Genomic DNA, 17,367 nt, shown 5'->3' with positions numbered 1-17,367 from the left:
TTGTTCTGTGATAGAAGCATGTTTGTTTGTTTGTTTTTTCTAGAGCCTTGATGGAGTGATAGAAGCATGTTTGAAACATAAGCAATATAAATACTTTTAAATAGCAGAAGATGTACTGGACCCTGTCTTTACCCCTCTACTAGATGTTCTTACATTTATTACTGTACTTGTTCTTCATAACAAATCAATCAATTTGCCTTTATTAATGCTATAAAGGCTTAATATTGAAATAGAATGCAACAAATAAGTTACTAATAGGGCAGGTGCTTATTATCTGGCTTTTGAATACTCAGTGAGTATTACCTCCATTATTGAGGTAAACTCTATTATTACCTTTTATCCATTGTTTGATTTGACTCATTAAATTTTTGTTTAAAATTCTGCATCTATATTTATAAGGAGTGTTGATCCATAGTTTTCATGTTACTTTTAATGGTTTTGGTATCAGGGTAATCTGACTTCAAAGAATGAGCTGAGAAATATTCCTGCCTCTTTAATTTCCTGGAAGAGTTTGTGTAGAATTGGCATTATTTCATCCTTAACGTTTTATTTATAAAATCATTGGTGCCTGGAGTTTCTCTATGGGAAGGTTTGAGCTACAAATTCAATCTCTAGGTACAAGCTATTTAAAGCTAGGTAAAGCTCACTTTTCAAGTGAGCTTTGTAATTTGTGCATTGCAAGAAATTTCTGATTTTCATCTAGGCTATCTAATTTGTATGCAAAATTACTCATAATACTACCTGGATATCCTTAATATGTGTAGAATATGCCTCCACTCTCTCATTCTTTATGTCGGTTACTTGTATCTTTTCTCTTTTTCTGGTGAGTTTGGTTATAGGTTTATCAGTTTTACTGATTTCAAAGAAATATTTCTTTATTGATTTTTATCTATTGTTTCTCTCTTCTATTTTGTTGAGTTCTACTTAAATTTATTACTTTCATCTGTTTGCCTTGAGTTTAACTTATTTTTCTTTTTCTAAATTCTTAAGATGAAAGTGAGGTCATGGATTTGAAACCTTTATCAATATAGGCAATGCTACAAATTTCCTTGTACTTACTTTCTTTTAATCTTACACATTCTGATATTATATTCATTTTCATTCATTTAAAAATATTTTCTAAGTGCTTTGTTCAGTTTGCAAATAGTTGGGCATTGTTCAAAGATCTTTCTCCTATTGATTTTTGTATTTAATTTAGATAACTTAGGTGAAATACAAAAATTTCATGCAATGTACAAATTACCAAAGGTCAGTCCAGAAGAAATAAATGGCTTATGCCTAATAGATTGAGTTTGTAGTTCAAACCTTCCCATAAAGAAAACTCCAGGCACAAATTATTTTACCAGTAAATTTAAGAAAATATCTAAGGAAGAAGTAATTCTTCCTTCAGTGTATCCTTAGGATACACAAACTTGTAGAATAATTAGAATCATTTAAAATCCTAACCATTGTTTTATATCCACAACACTATCTTGATAAAAGTTTAGTGTGCATTTAAAAACACTATATTTTGCTACTGGGTGGAGAATTCTATAAATATCAGCAAGGTCAAATTAGCTGACACTGTTGTTCAAATCTAATATAATACTGCTAATATTCTGTCTAGCTTTTCTACCAATTATTCTGGGAGAATATTGAAACTCATCAATACTCATTCTACTTTTTAAAATCTTTTTTCTCTCTGCTTGACCCATGATCATTTCTATTGCTATACTTTCAGTTTCACTATTTTTTGTGGCCAAATCAAAATTACCATTAATTTCATATCTAGTATATTGTTTACTGGAGAATTTGTGTGTGTGTGTGTACCGGAAATCAAACTCAGTATGCTTACCAGGCAGGCACTGTGCCACTGAGCTAAATCCCTGGCCTTCTTTTTGTCTTTTTGAGACAAGGTTTCACTATGTAGTTCAGACTGGCCTGAAACTCACTTTGTAGCCCAGACCGGCCTCAAATTCCCAGCAATTCTCCTGCCTCAGTCTCCTGAGTGCTGGGATTACAGGCATGCGCCACCACACCTAACCTTTCTTTTTGTACGTTTTATGTCTCTACTTATCTTTGTTACATGTGAATACGATTATAATAACTGTTTTAATAGTTTTAATATATATGTCTGCTAATTGTAGTATCTATGCTAGTTGTGATTTTGTTTTGAGTGATTATACTTATTACAAGTCATGTCTTTCTGTACTTTTTAATGCCAATCATTGTAAAATGTTCTTTTTTGGGCATAGGATACTTTTGTATTCATGTAAACATTTATGAGCTTTGCTCTGGGAGGTTGCATGAGAAGAGTTGGGTCACTGAAGATCTTACTGTTATGATTTGTTAGGTGAATCCAGAGTGGTGCTTAATTTAGGGTCAATTATTTCCTCTTACTGAAGCAAGGCCTTTCTGAGGTTTCTTTCCAGTATTCTATGAATTAAGAGTTTTTACAGCCTTGCTGATTGGAAAGGGACCTATTAAAGGAGGAAAGGGCTTGATGCTCCTTTCAGATGGTGCTTTCTCAGTCTTGGGTGATTTCCTCATATGCATAGGTAATCAACATTCTGCTGGTAATCCATGGCGACCTCCTGCCTATCTCCGGGATTCTTTCTATGTAGAGCTCCCCTCTCCAGCCCTCTGTCCTGTGAGCTCTTAACCCTTGGACCTTCCTGGACCCTCAGTTTTTACCTCCTCATCTCTGGGAGTTCACTCAGCTACCCCTGAATTCTCTGTTCCTGCACCATGATCTGGAAATGCTCCCAAGACAGTAAACTGGAGCAATTGTGGGGTTCTCCTCATTTGTTTCCCATTTATCAGGAGCACTATCTTTCATTTCCTAATGTTCAGTGTCTTTAGAAGTGCTGGTCATTTCAGTTAGGAGACATAGCTTCTTGCTTTTTCCTTCTTGGGTAGAAAATGAGTGAACAATGACTTCCTTTCTTGAGATTCTCCACAGGATTTCCCAAAGGATTAAGAATTAGTGATGTATGTACCAGATTATTCCTTTATTAATGCATTTATAGCACTGAACATAAGCTTGCAATGATAGCACTGAACATGTTTGAAATGTATGAGCTTCCCATTCCCCACCAGGAACCCAGTTCACACTCTTCTTAGAATTTCTGATTGCAATGGAGGCCTCTGACAAGAGTACTAACTATGAAACAAGAAATGGACAAAACAGCATCTGTTTTATACTCTTATTTGCTATGGATTTTACATAATGCACATCAGCACTAAAAACTTATCTGGAATTTTCAGCCATAATGTATTACAAACTATGAAGATTAATTCCATGGCCATTGCTGTCTTTGGACATTTACACTTCTGGGTTTGACAATTACCTGCTCTCCCATTAATATCTCTGTTTTCCAACACCAGTATTTCAGTGTCTTAAAAGAAACACTAAGACTAACACTTTGTTATAACAGAGAGGAAACTTTCATAGACGTTCTGATAGAAGAGGAAGTACCGATTTACTATAGTAGTACGATATTTTTTCATGGACACACACACCAAAAATATCACTGGTTTTCATATTTTCTTTTGAGCAAAATCTCAATTCTTTCCCAAATATTTGGCAGTTATTTTTTAAAAAGGCATATTTCAACTTTTAAAAAACCCTCTAAAAGTAGATTCCCTCATTATGTATAGGATTGGCATGAAAATCAGTGGAACTAAATGCATATGATTTTTTCCTGGAAAACACTACATTTTTGTCAAAAATAAAGTGTGATCATTTTGCTTTGTCTCAATTCATTTTACAAAAACAGGAACTTCAGAAATGTTTTCCTTTAAGAAAACCTAGCAGCTCAGAGCAATGTTGGATATTTTCTAGAAATGTCAACTAAGCCAAACCCTCTGTGGAGGAATTTCCCCAGAATGATAAGAGAGGAAGAGCTGGCTCATTTTTTTACGGACAAAATATGGATGAATGAAGGATCTGGCTGGATTTCCAGGGAAGAACCCCTAGAGACTGACTTAATTTTGGCTAAAGATTTAAGCTATAATACCAAGTATGATCTCACAACTTCAGGGAGAAGTGGGGGTAGAAAGAAATTTTAACAGAAGGGAGAATTTAGAGCACCTGAGCCATGTGGACCATGATTAACGTGCTGTCAGGCAGCTATAACTTCAAGATATCCAGGGTTAGATAGTGGTCTGCGTTGGAAATTGTCCAAGGTGTTCTCCGTAACAAACTCCATGTTCAGTTGAGGCTAACACATACACAGTTCCATCCACTTGAACTGTGAACAGTTCACTTTTTTTTTCCATCCGCTTTTTTGAGTTAATACTTTTTAAACGACTTCTCATGAGGTTGTCAATGCTTTCTTTTTGAGTTTCTGCTTCCTGAGAACTCAACTGAGCTTTCAGTTGGACTCAGGTCCTGTACTCAGTTCCAGACTTGTCTTCTTGTACTGAATCTTCCTTCTGGCATCGTAAATGTGGATTTGTCATCATCCTTGTTTTACAAATAAGCAAACTAAGGCTTGGTGAAGGCTTGGCTGAGAAATGACAGTTGGTAAGTGGTAGAGGCAGGATTGAAACCCAGCTCTGTCTAACTCTGGGATAGGTTATTAGACATGAAGGTGGAATAGAAACATAAAATGACACAATAACAGCTCACTGAAGATCTAGGCTCTTGGTTTGAAGAACGTAGTTTTCAGACAGTTATTCCTTGTGACTGAAACCACTAAACAATATTTTCTTCTAAAAGTAAGCGACTATGGAAATTAAATAAAATTTTTGTTTTTTCTCTAGGCATTGTAGAGCAATGCTTACAATGCAGAAATTTTGGATCTTGAGTTTTGTCTCTGCTCAGTGTCAACTCTATAACCTTGAATCTTCTCCAGACCTCAGTTTTACTATAAATCTGTATAATAAACTATAACTGTACAAGATATTTGAGAAAAACTAAATTGTTTGCACCGTGTCTAGTATAGCTTAAATACTCCACAAATTCCTAGAAGGAAACAAAGAGAAAAACCCTGAGCATCTGTAAATGCTTCTTATAACAACATATTCTGCAGTTTCCATAAAAAATGCAGAGAAATGAGTTTATATAATCTGCACACAAGGGTGCACATGCTCTCAAAAGTGAGAAAGATAATTCCATTATGTTTTCAGGTACTTATCTCTAGAAGAGTTGGCAATGATTTACATCCCTTATCATTTATCATCACCAACTCAGGCCTGTCCTCCCTTCTGCCTGGTGAGGTCATTGGTCAGCTCTCAGGGCTAGTCACAAAGGAAGAAGGCACAGGTGTATGTATCTTGACTGTGTCATTTTTTTTATGGCAAAGGGAAGTATAGACATTTCAGATTCTCCATTCTCATCATCATTACCACTTTCAACACCACCACTGCTTTGCAAAGATTAAATGAAATCATGTATATAAAGTGCTTACACATGTCCAGCCTTTGATTGAACTCAAAAAGTAGCAGCTTCTGAGGTTATTATTATTTCTCATGCAGTATTCAATAGCAACTGAGACAATATATGCAAATGCTTTGAGAATTGTCTTGCATAGAATAAATGTTGGCCTCCAAATTCCATTTGTATTCTTACTGAGCTAAATATTTTGTGACTTCTATTAGTTACTTTTTTCTAGTACATACTATACTTTGCAGACAGAAGACTTCTTGAAGACAAGATCTATATCTGAGTTTTTTTATCTAACCTCTCTAAAGAGCCTCTCTAAGGACTAACTCAGAACAGGAGCCAAATATGCCTTTGTGACATGAAGAAATGTCTGAACAACCCTGGAGAAACTTATGTAAGTAATAACAGAGTCATTTCTAAGGGTTGCCACCATCTCCACAGCTAACCACCAACATCACTGCCACCATTGTCCTCAGCATGACCACCATCACCACCACCCATTCTCAGACCTTTATCACTGCTGCCCCCTCTGCCACTGTGGCCATTACTGTTCCCCCTTCACACCACCACCGCCACCCACCCTCATACTTCTACCTCCATCGCTATCATCTCTACCACCAACATCACCACCACCATCTTTATCATACCACTCACCATCAACAACGGCCAACACTTCCATGACCACTGCCGTTATTACTACTAGGGTCAGTGTCGGCATCACTGCCACCTCCATCATGACCATCACCTCCATCCTCACTCCTACCTCTCTCACCTGCTCTCTCCTTCAAGTATCAGTTTTATTCCATTAGAAAGAGAACCACATGAAATTAAATATCACCTATTCTCTACGACACTGCTTTATTAGTTGCAACAAATAATTACACAAGACATAAGAAGCAACACCCCTGTATGTTTGAATTCAGATAGTCCATGGGCTGAACTCAGTTCACAGTAGTCTTGTCCACAACTTTCAATGGCACAATATGTCATTGTCATTTCGATGACACAATGACAACCAAAATGAAAATGAGAGTGGTCCTAGTAAATTCTCAAGTAAACATAAATGCAACGTTATGATGCACTTTAAAGTAAGAAGAGATTAAGTTCTATACTGAAGAGTATCAAAATGGCTAAACTCTCTAAAGATTCTGTGAAACATATTATTATAGTTACACATGATCACAGTTCTGCCACTGATCTCATCTTTAGAAAGTACACTGGTTCACAAGTGGAATTCACAAGAAGTACACTGATGACAAGTAGTCATCAGCAGGGAATACTCCCTAAAGGCTTGGAAGCCAATTCTGCTGATTTAATTCCAGCACAGATTTAAATTAGCAGAAGCTATGTCTTAAAATTTAATATATGGCAGCAAAAATTAGAAGCAAGTTATGCTTTCAAAAGAGGTAAACAGTTAAAAATATTCACTCATTAAAAGAACTATGAGGACAATTAGAAAAATCAGCATTAAGATTATAAAAATGTTCAAAGGGTTATGACATAATATTTTGTAAAAAGCAGGATATGATGTTGAATAAAACTATAAAAACAACCCATCTATGGAAAAATCAAAGAATGGATTCCACACTAATAATAATTCAATTTGCTATATTGAGACTTTGTATATACGTTTTACATTTTGTGGAGGTACTTGGATTTTTTTAAGTTAGCAGAATTCTAGAGGTAGAATGGGGAAACAATGGAGACCATGTAGAAGTTATGGGCCTCTCTAACAATTCTGTGCATACTATGACCTTGAAGCATGAGGCTTCTCCTAAAACAGGATTGCTCAGTTGACAGTTTTACCTGATAATTATTTGTTATGGGGAGTGTCCTGTGTACTGTGGGATGTTTAGTTGCATTTGTGGCCTCTACTCAGTAGCTGCCACCAGGATCCTCCATTTGTGACAACAAAAATGTCTCTAGACATTGCAATACCCTCCATGGGGGTGTGGAGTAGAATTACTGCCAAGTGAATTTGTACCAGGTGATCACTAAATATCTTCTAGCTCTATTAGTCAGTGATTCATTCAAAATCAAAGGATGCACTGGCTTTTTAACAAGATAATTTGCAGATCAGAATGACATTAAAGTTAGAAAAACAAAAGAAAAGGAAACTCATACAAATTCTCTTGTACTTGTACAACACTAGTTTAGTCTGAAGACAGAAGTGGTACTTCTCATTTTTTACTGAATTCGCTGGAAAGAGCCCCAGTTGAAGTTAGCCTAACACCAGGGCTGCTTAAAGCAAAGAACAAGAATTAGACTAAGTTTGGATTGTTATTTAACATTTATTTACAATTTCTTTGGTTCTTTAATCCTGAAAGCAGACTGGCTATGCCTTAAATACTGGTTAATGCAGCAACTTTGGTGGAAGTGCTAGACTCACCACTGGGTTGAGAGTTACAATTTAATTAGACTTAAACTAACCATTCTTCTTTCCATAGTTTGAAAGAACAATCCCTTGGTAAGTACTTAGAAAAGACTGCATTTTGCAAGGAATTTAATATTGCAGATAGCATGTCAGAATGTTTGCTAGATTATCTTTAGATAATCTCTACCTATTTGAGTCTTAAGGTGTTTTGTTACACAGATAGATGTTGGCTGGCTGGCTGCATGAATGAGTAAAGTAAAATTATAACCCAGCTTACCTGGAACCCTTTGGAAACATGATTCTCACTTCTTTTCTGTGATAGTAGATGCCTGATTGCTTTCATCTCCACCAGGACACAAATGAAAGTTAACACACCATACTGACAGGATGGGTTGTGGTTCTCAAACTTTAGGCTCTAGCCTAAGCACCTGTTAAGTCCCAGACTGCTGAGCCCCATCAGTCTGATTCAGCAGGTCTGGGATGAGTGCTGAGAATTTGCATTTCTAAAAAGTTCCCAGCTGAAGCTGCCCATATAAGGACTATACTTTGGGTACAGTTGATCTCAAAGTTGAAGGCATAAAAAAAAAATCACCTGTGGTGGTTATTAAATTTGCAGCTTTCTCCTCCCATTTTAAATTCCTAGATATGAAGCAATAGTTCTGAGGAAGAGGAAGGATTAGGAATCTGCTTTTGGTGGAATTTCAGATGATTTTGAGTCAGGATGCTCTTGAACCAGATAAAGGAGTGGAATTAAAGATTAGCTCAATGAAAATTAGAGCAGATAGGAAGAAGCAGAGGGAAAGATGTGGGGAGGGAAAGAGTTGGGCTTATCATGCGAAGGAGGTTGCTACACAGCTTTCTGCAGTCCGCAGGGTGCGGGAACTATAAATCTCTTGAATGGTTAAGATTCCTGACCTTCCCCAAGACACTCTGTCAATTCCAGGACAGAAAGATCGGCCATCAGTTGTAAGAATTACTTGATAAATGAATAATAAACACAACATAGGGCAGTGTTTATGGAAATTATCAATCTTTTATTTGAATGATACATCTGAAACTTGTTAGCCCAACTCAGGCTAACAAGTTAGCAACCTGAACCACAACTTTACTCCCCAAAAGGATAACACATCACACAGAAAATTCTCAGCAGTTTTAGTGAGTAAAGAAGATTTGAAAATGTGCGTCAGAGAGAGAGAGAGAGAGAGAGAGAGAGAGAGAGAGAGAGCGTGAGAGAGAGAGAGAGACTAGAAAAACTTACGATTTAACTTGGAGGTTTACTTTAAGGCAATATCTTCAGGTCTGAGACACTGTTTCCAGGCTGTCACAGCCTGACATAATCCTCCCTAAAACTCCCTCTAGAGGTACTTGGACTTTTTCCCCACTAGAACTCTTAACAATCATTTCTCCATCCATTTTGGACCTTAATATTGTCTATAAGTGTGTTGATTCTCAAAAATCTGGAAAATCAAATAAAGAGCCTCTGTTTATTCATGAACAGTGTCCATTAATGATGACTACAGAGATGAGCTTGTCTCTCTCTGTCTCTCCCATGCTTCTCTCTTTCTCTCCCCCTGTCCCCATAGCTCTCCTTCCCTCCTTTTCTCCCTCACCCCTCTCCCCTCCCTTTCTCATAATCTAATTATGTCTATCAGTTTTTCCTGAAAGAGTTTGTACATTGAATTACTAGACTTTTAAATGTTTTGTTCTAATAAAGCTATCACAAATCACAATTGCTATCTAACACTATCAAAACATCTTTTATCCTTTATAAAGCAAATCACCATAAATTCCTAAAGGCCATTATGATTCCTGTGTCATTACAATGAACAACCAAACAAACAAAACAGAGCAAATGTGGACAGCTATTTTGAAGTAAATGAGAGAGATTATGATAGTCATCGTTGATTTACTATTGTCTTGTTTTGAAGCCCTGTTGCTGTTTGCATTGGTCTGTTCTGTTTTGTTTTGTTTTATTCTCTTTAAAACAAAATTTTAAAAAATGAACAACCAAAATAAACAACACCCATTAGAATGAATAAACATTTAAGTCACTTAATTCTTTTGTTTAGGTTATGCCTATGAGACAACTTAGGAATTAATTAACTAAAGGAATATACATACTCTGATGCCTTTACATCATGGTACTGCACACATCGAACTCAACAAGGTCACTTCTGTTTTCTTTTTCTTCCCCCTGGCATATCTTATTTTTCAATTTATGATTGACTGTTAATTCCTCCCTGTAGTTTTTACAAACCAAATTTGACTGTTTTAAAGATAAACTTCAAATGTTTATGTTTCAGAAATATGGAGACGTAACTGTTGAATCCAAGAAAAAGAAAATGTACCAGGGAAGCTGCTAAGAATGAATAGTATAGTACAAAATTGAGCCCTTTTTCTCTTAGACTTTCATAGTATAGCTACATATATGACATTTCTGACACAGTGCTTAAGATGCTGGCATTCTGGCCCAAAACAAACATTTTGGAAGATTTTAAAGGTATAAGTTGAATAGCTGAAGTCTGTTAGGAATTACACATTTTTAATGAAAATACAGATATACTCATATGTATCAGATTTCTTTAATGCTATTAAGTCCTGCTTTGCCATTTAAATATAAAGAACAGGTAGTGGGGAAGTTTATGCTCTATCATTGTTGGGTACCCTTTAAATAAAAATTTATTTCTTCTTGTGTAATCACAAATTCTGAGTCACTGACCAACTTTTAAGTCATTTTAATCCCTTCTTTGCTCTGATATTCTCTATGCAACCTCTTGGATGTCACACCAATCTTTAAATTGTAGATTCTGAGAAATCTTAAGTTTGGCAAGATTAGCAGAGAAATTTCTAAGAGCTACTATTAGGATTTTCTGATCCTGCTATCAGGATTAGGTCCTTGTCACTATTTACTTCTTGAATTTCAATAAAGGCACAAGTTATATCCATAATTTTAAATTTGAAGAGAAATAGTTACCTCAGACATCAGCTTTAATTATTTGACTCTTTACTGGTGTTAAAAGATGAGCATCTAGACTACTTAAACTTTTTCATCATGTTTCATTTCCTTACCAGAAGTGAGACTTGCAGTTTCTGTGGACTCCTGATCTTTTTCATAGTTAACCACTAATGTATGTGGCCCTAACATTTGGCTTGGGATGTAAACCAAATGGTCATTTCCACCGTCCTCCAATACAAAAGATGAATCTTGCCCAGCACTTAGTTCCTGGTTAATGAGCCTGTTCATGTCTGCAGAAACCTTGTACAACTCAGCAGCAAATCTAAAAAAGGAGGAGGAGCAGGAGGAGGAGGAGGAGGAAAAGGAGAGGGAGAAGGAGAAGAGGGAAAGGGAGAGAAAGGGAATGAGAGGACGAGTGAGAGGGAGAAAAGAAAGAAAGAAAGAAAGAAAGAAAGAAAGAAAGAAAGAAAGATAAATTCTTAGATGAGTTAACTCTGGGAATGCAAATAAAACCTAATAATTTATTCTTTAGTTATTTCTTTAAAAAATAATAGGATAGTCAAAATGAAGTTCATTTCACTTCAACCAAATAATTCACAAAGATTTATTATTGGGTCAAATACTAGCTTTACATAGTAATGAGTTTCATTCTGGCTTATACCATTTTGACATATGTGTACATGTGTGTAACATATTCTGACCATTTCCCATTTCCCACATTGCCTCTCCTCCCTCCTTCCCCTCTTCGCCAATTCCCTTTCTTTTCTCTAATAATCTCTCTTCTATTTTATGTCATCTCTTTACCTTCCCCAGACTCCACATATGGGAGAAAACATGTGATATTTGTCTTTCTAAGTCTGGCTTATTTTGTTCACATGATGATCTACCCACTTTATGCAAATAATATGATTTCATTCTTCCAGATGGCTGAATAATACTCCATTGTATATTCTCAAAAGCTAAGAATACAGCTACTATTTGACCCCACTGTATTACTCCTCAGTGTGTACCTGAAAAGACCAGAGTCAGCATGCACTACCAATACCTTCACCCTTGCTTTGCTGCACAATTCACAACAGCTATGGTACAGAAACACCCTAGGTGGCTGTCAATTGGTGAGCAAAGAAAATATGGTATATCTACAGTAGTACACATATTTTTCTTTAAAACCTGATAGAAATTGCATTTATCCTTCCTTTTTCACATCTACTTACATACTATGAAATACTACTTTAGAATAAGCACAATCTATTTGCATAGAGTTGTAAGATAAATGGAAAGAAACTCAATCTTAGATTATTTGGGACAGCCTTTTTATGTCTCAGATTGATACCAATTACTATAGAAAATAATTGTTTAATTTGCAAAGTACTACTCTGAAAAGAGTAAGTCTATAAAAGATATTGACACTCTAACTGCCATCAGGAATGCTTGCCACTGGTAAGCAGTCCAGGTCCAGAAAGCAGCGGCCAGCCCTGCCCCTACACACACCGTCCACCATGTGGAATGCTTTCTTCTGCCAGTAAGCAGTACAGCCTGGGAAAAGCAGCAGCCAGCCCCACCCACTGGCCACCATGGGATACCTGTAGCCAACACTGGCCAGGGTAACCAGTCACTCTTTAGAGAAATCGTAGCCAATGCAGGAAGTGCCTGGGACCTTGCAATGCGCTTTTCCAGAAGAATCCAGGAAAATGTCAAGATAAAAAAACAAAAGGCGGTCTTTGGCCTCCAACTCATGTAGAGCAAGTCCAGAAGACATAAACATGGAAGGTATTGTGAGTGTCACACCTGAAGTTTCTGAAATAATGGCAACTGAAGTAAATCAACCACTTCATGAGGCTATAAAAGAAATTAGAACAGAAATACTATCTTGGGTAACAGAAGAAATGAAAAACAATAAAAGAATTACTAAGCAATTCTAAAGAAGAGATAGATAAAAAATAGAGAAGCATAGGAAAAGGGGGGAAACATTGAATGCACAATATAAGAAAGATTTAGAGCGCATAAAACAGATTCAAAGAGATGTCCAGGAAATTAAAAACTCCACTGAAAACTACAAAACTGTAATTGCTAGGTTTGCAGCTAGTGATTGTGAAAGGAAAGATCTCTTAAAAATAACAAGGAGCCAGGAAATAACAATTCAATGGCTGCAAGATGACACAAAGAAAAACAATTTAAGAATGATAGGTGTCAGTGAAAAAGCAGGGGTCAACACAAATGACATAAATGTCTGTGTACAGAAGTAATAGCAGAAAAATTCCCAAGGATGAGAAAAGGACATGATATACAGACAAGTGAGGCATAGAACTCTAGCTAGCCATAACCAAGATAAATCTACACCATGTTTACAATAATCAAGATCCCAGAAATTCAGCACAAGAACAGAATATTAAAAGCTGTTAGAGAAAAGAAACAGATTGCCTATAAAGGAAAGCCCATCAAAATCAAGACTTCTTAACACAAACTATCAAGTCAAGAAAAGCCTGGAGTGAAGTATTTAAAGTCCTAAAACAACGTCTAACCCAGACAGGCCCTGCAAAGCTATCTTTCAAAATTAATGAAGAAACAAGATAGTTCCATGACAAAGAACAACTGAAGGAATTCATGACCAACAAGCTAACCCTACAAATAATACTGAAGTACATTCTAGAGAGAGATAAAAATGACCATAGTTCCAGGAACAGCGGCAGAGGGGAATCACTGAGCAGGACAGAAAGTTGAATGGAGGTGAAAAGTAGGCAGCCAACAGCAGGAAAATAGCATGGCAGAGCTGAGCCAGTGCATGTTGGCCATAACCATTAACGTTGATGGTCTCAATTCACCAATTAAAAGAAACAGAGACAAAGTGGATCAAGAGACAGGATCTATCAATACGCTTTATAGAAGAAACACATTTAAGTTGAAAGAAAATTAGCAGACTGAAAGTCAAAGAAGAGAAAACAATGTTCTATGTAATCGGGAACCAGAAAAAAGTAGGAGTAGCTTGTCCTTCAACTGCAGAATGGATAAGAAAGAAATGGCATTTTTATACAATGGAAATCTACTCAGCTATAAAGAAAAGTAACCAAGGGGCTCTTGTAGGTGAATGGATACAACTTGAGATCATGCACACGGGTGAAATGGTTCAGAGTCACATGGGTGAACATCATGTTGTCTTCTTAGTATAAAAAATTAAAGGAGTTAGTGGGATCCAAAATGCACAGTAGGTACTGTGAAAGTGAAAGGAGAGGAAATGTCTAAAAAGTGAAGGCAGTGACAACTGTTATTCTATGATCGTGTTTTTTAAGCTCTATATTGTTTTCATTGTTCTGTTTTGTTTGATTCTGGTTTGTTTTGTTTGATTTTATTCTATTTGATAGCATGGGCAACTATTTCAAAGATAACAAAATATATTATGGTAGCCATTGTTGATTTCCTATTATCTTGTTTTGAAGTCCGGTATTGCCTTCATTATTTTGTTTTGGTTGGTTTTATTCTGTTCTATTTTGTTTGATTTTATTATGTCTGAAGTTATATGCAACTACTTGAAGATAACAAGAGACATTATGGTAGCCATTGTTGATTTCCTCTTTATCTTGTTTTGAAGTCCTATATCATGTTCATTGTTTTGATTGACTCTATTATGTTCTATTTCACTTGGCTTTAGTCTCTTCAAAGTAAAATAAAATTTTAAAAAAGATATCACTTGGTATAGTTCCTATTAAAATAGTGTTGACATTATATTCTTGGTAGTTTAAGAGTTGTCTGTGATAATTTGAGAATTCTGTGTTGTACTTAAATATAATAGAAAACATAAGTTTATTCTTGATTATGCAATTGTATATAATTTCAGTCCTTAGGTTTGCATTTTGTTTGATACTGGTCCTCGGCACCCAGACTATTGATTTAACTGTAGCTAGGGAATCAGGAAAGGAAAACATAGTCATATTACTACATATATGACACATTCATGTGAAGCAAAATCCAAGTGGTATCACAACCCATGCTGTGGATGATCTTCAGTAGTGAAATAAAAGACATGTGGTAAGGAATCAAGTCATCATGCAACAGAGGAGGCCAGCTGAATGCAATGTACCTTTGCAGCATGCACCACTAGTTGTAATTTAGCAAGATGTACCATATGCTTGTGGTTTTCAGGAATTCCATTTTGGCAAAGAAGAATTATACATTACATGAAATTAGTGTTGAAAATGTTTGTCTTATTCATTTGGTTTGGATTTGAGGATATATGAATTTCCTTTTTTTTAATAGCTGCATAAGAAATATAAACATACGGTATTTCCAGATGGATTTTATATTTGTGCATTTTAAAATAACATAATAGAACTGGGAATGTAGCTCAGTGGTGAAGTACTTGCCTAGAGTGTACCAACTCCTAGGCTTGATCCCAGCAGTGCAAAAACAAAGCAAAACCACAACAAAGAATAAAGTATTTTGCCTGCAGTCCTGTGAGCACCTATTTTTCTTTAAATAGTTTAATGGCTTACTCAAGATTGGGAAACCCTGCTCCATATAACATTAGTGCTACATTTTCCTTTAGAAGGTGGCTTCGAGGCACTTCCCTGCTAAAGTCCCAAGGAAATGAAATCTAATTTTAGTGTCACAAGTACTGGAGGAATCCAAATCTTTCACAAGGCTCAGTCGGGAACCCAGTTTCAGAGAAGTACCAAGATGGGTCACTCTCCCCCTACTTAAGGTTAATTATTACATTTTTATTTAGATGTAATACAGTACTGAGAAAATTAAATTGTACATGTGCAATTATAATGTGAGGTCTTGAATGCAATTTTTAGAGGGTGAAACAATCATATGCAGCCCCAGAGTTCATTGAGAACAGATACCAGCATAAACTCGCATCATGCCATTACAGAGGCATAAAATGGTGCAAAGAAGAGGGTGGATTTTGCCTTGGAAGACAGCTGGGCTTCAAAGAAGACACAGCTTCAATATGGGCCAGGAAAAGTGGGTAGGATTTTACTGGAAGGAACTGGGTCATCACAGGCAGTGGATAGAGGTGTGTGTGTGTGTGTGTGTGTGTGTGTGTGTGTGTGTGTGTGTGTGTGTGTGTGTGTTTAAAGGCATAGTTCACTCAAGGCAGGCAGTACTGCAACCAGAACCCAGAGCTTCAAAGTGGAGAGAATTGGGACATGAGCTTGAGATAGGGAATGATAAAGTGTGGGCTCCATTCGGAGGATATTTCAGTACAAAGATTCCTCAGGAAACCATGAATTTAAAGGCCAGCTCACGATGTTATAAAAACCTCAAACTAGAAAGCATGCTTAAAATGTAGCTGTTGCTACAGAAAATAGTATATGCAAAGAGACTTGACTTCAACTGTTAACATCCCCAGCTGCCATGGGACAGTTCTACACGCGACAGCTGGCAGTGAGCTGTAATTATAACGGCTGCTTAACTCACTCTATGCCGCTGGTCTGATCCTCTTCTACATCAACGAACCTGCAGGCCTCCTCCAGTATGGGCGGTGGGTACTGACTGAATCCTCCTGTTGAGAAAACAAGGTAGGGTTAGACTTTAAAACTAGAAACTGTTCACCAGGTCAGGAGAATTCCAACAGGAATCCTCGTGAAGCAATAAATGTTACTGACATATTTCAACACAATCTGGCCACAGTGAAACTAGAAAACAGTGAAAACTAGATAGAGCATTCAGAATTTGATTTCAGAGTGTTTTAGCAACCAAGGAATTCTGGGAGCCATGAGAAAATATCTCAGGTTGTTCATCTAAGGGTTAGTTGTGATGCATTCGTAGACTAATACAAACTAACAGACATTTGATCCAGGTTCTCTAAAGTTTTTGCACTCAGAATTATACTATTACATAGACATAGAAAATATAACATTTTTTATTACATGAAGCTATTTCAGGATTTCTGCATCAATTTACATGCTTTTCTGTGAAGAAAAAAACCACAGAAAAGATGTTAGCATCCTGATCTAATGATATGTTCTTTTATGCTTTCCCTAATGTTCTATAAGTTGTAGACTATTGATACATTTATAATTTTCCCTCATTCAGGAAAATAAGTTGTTTTTAATTAAAGGAAACCTTTGGTCATTGAACAATAGAAGACTCCAGGAAAATATCTCAGAGAATGTCTGTAATTTTATAAGAATCACCGTTTTTTGATTCTAAAATGAGCACTTTTTCTTTCTTTGTCTAAAATGAGGACATGGTTTGTGATCACGTGTAGCTGCACTTCTGGTTGGTCTGGCAGGAACTGCGATCTTGTCATTCCTTGTGCATGTGGAACAGCAAAAATGCCAGCATCAAAAAGGCATAGAATTGGGGCCTGCACTTTAGGGGAAAATCTAGGAATAGAGCGTAATTACTACAAATGAAGTGACTCTGGGAAGACAGCAAATTAGATGTGTTTAGCAGTGTTGCTCAGAAAGCAGTCAAAAGTGAGTCAGCTCTGTATAACTGAAAGCTACTTAAGAACCCAGTGTGATCAGCTTTGAACTATTTTAAAATCTTTTCAGAATGCTACATTACCATCAATCTTGGTGGCACAAGAACTGTAGATCAATGACTCCAAGTCAAGAACTAAAAATTCTGCATTTTGAGTTTTTGATTCTCACAAGAGCCAAATTATGAATAAGAAGTTTTAGGAATGCCATAACCAGCCAATTTCACACGTATTTCCTTCTT

The 17,367-nt window shown here is 36.4% G+C and overlaps 1 protein-coding gene across 1 annotated transcript in view; it reads right to left on the bottom strand.

Annotated features, from left to right (window-relative positions):
* Col6a5 (collagen type VI alpha 5 chain) overlaps window positions 1-17,367 on the bottom strand; it is a 124,593-nt gene that overhangs the window by 10,726 nt on the left and 96,500 nt on the right. The window contains exons 36-37 of the mRNA XM_063248977.1: window positions 16,117-16,201; window positions 10,812-11,020 (exon numbers count right to left, since the gene is read on the bottom strand). Coding sequence (XP_063105047.1) covers window positions 10,812-11,020; window positions 16,117-16,201 — 294 coding nt within the window. The remainder of the gene's footprint in view (window positions 1-10,811; window positions 11,021-16,116; window positions 16,202-17,367) is intronic.

The sequence above is a fragment of the Cavia porcellus genome, unplaced genomic scaffold (assembly GCF_034190915.1).
Source record: "Cavia porcellus strain 051 isolate PalLab524CR breed Dunkin Hartley unplaced genomic scaffold, mCavPor4.1 scaffold_5, whole genome shotgun sequence".
In the NCBI taxonomy this organism is placed as follows: Eukaryota; Metazoa; Chordata; class Mammalia; order Rodentia; family Caviidae; genus Cavia; species Cavia porcellus.
Note: the sequence above shows the minus strand (reverse complement) of the source record. Positions and strands in the feature narration are given on the sequence as shown.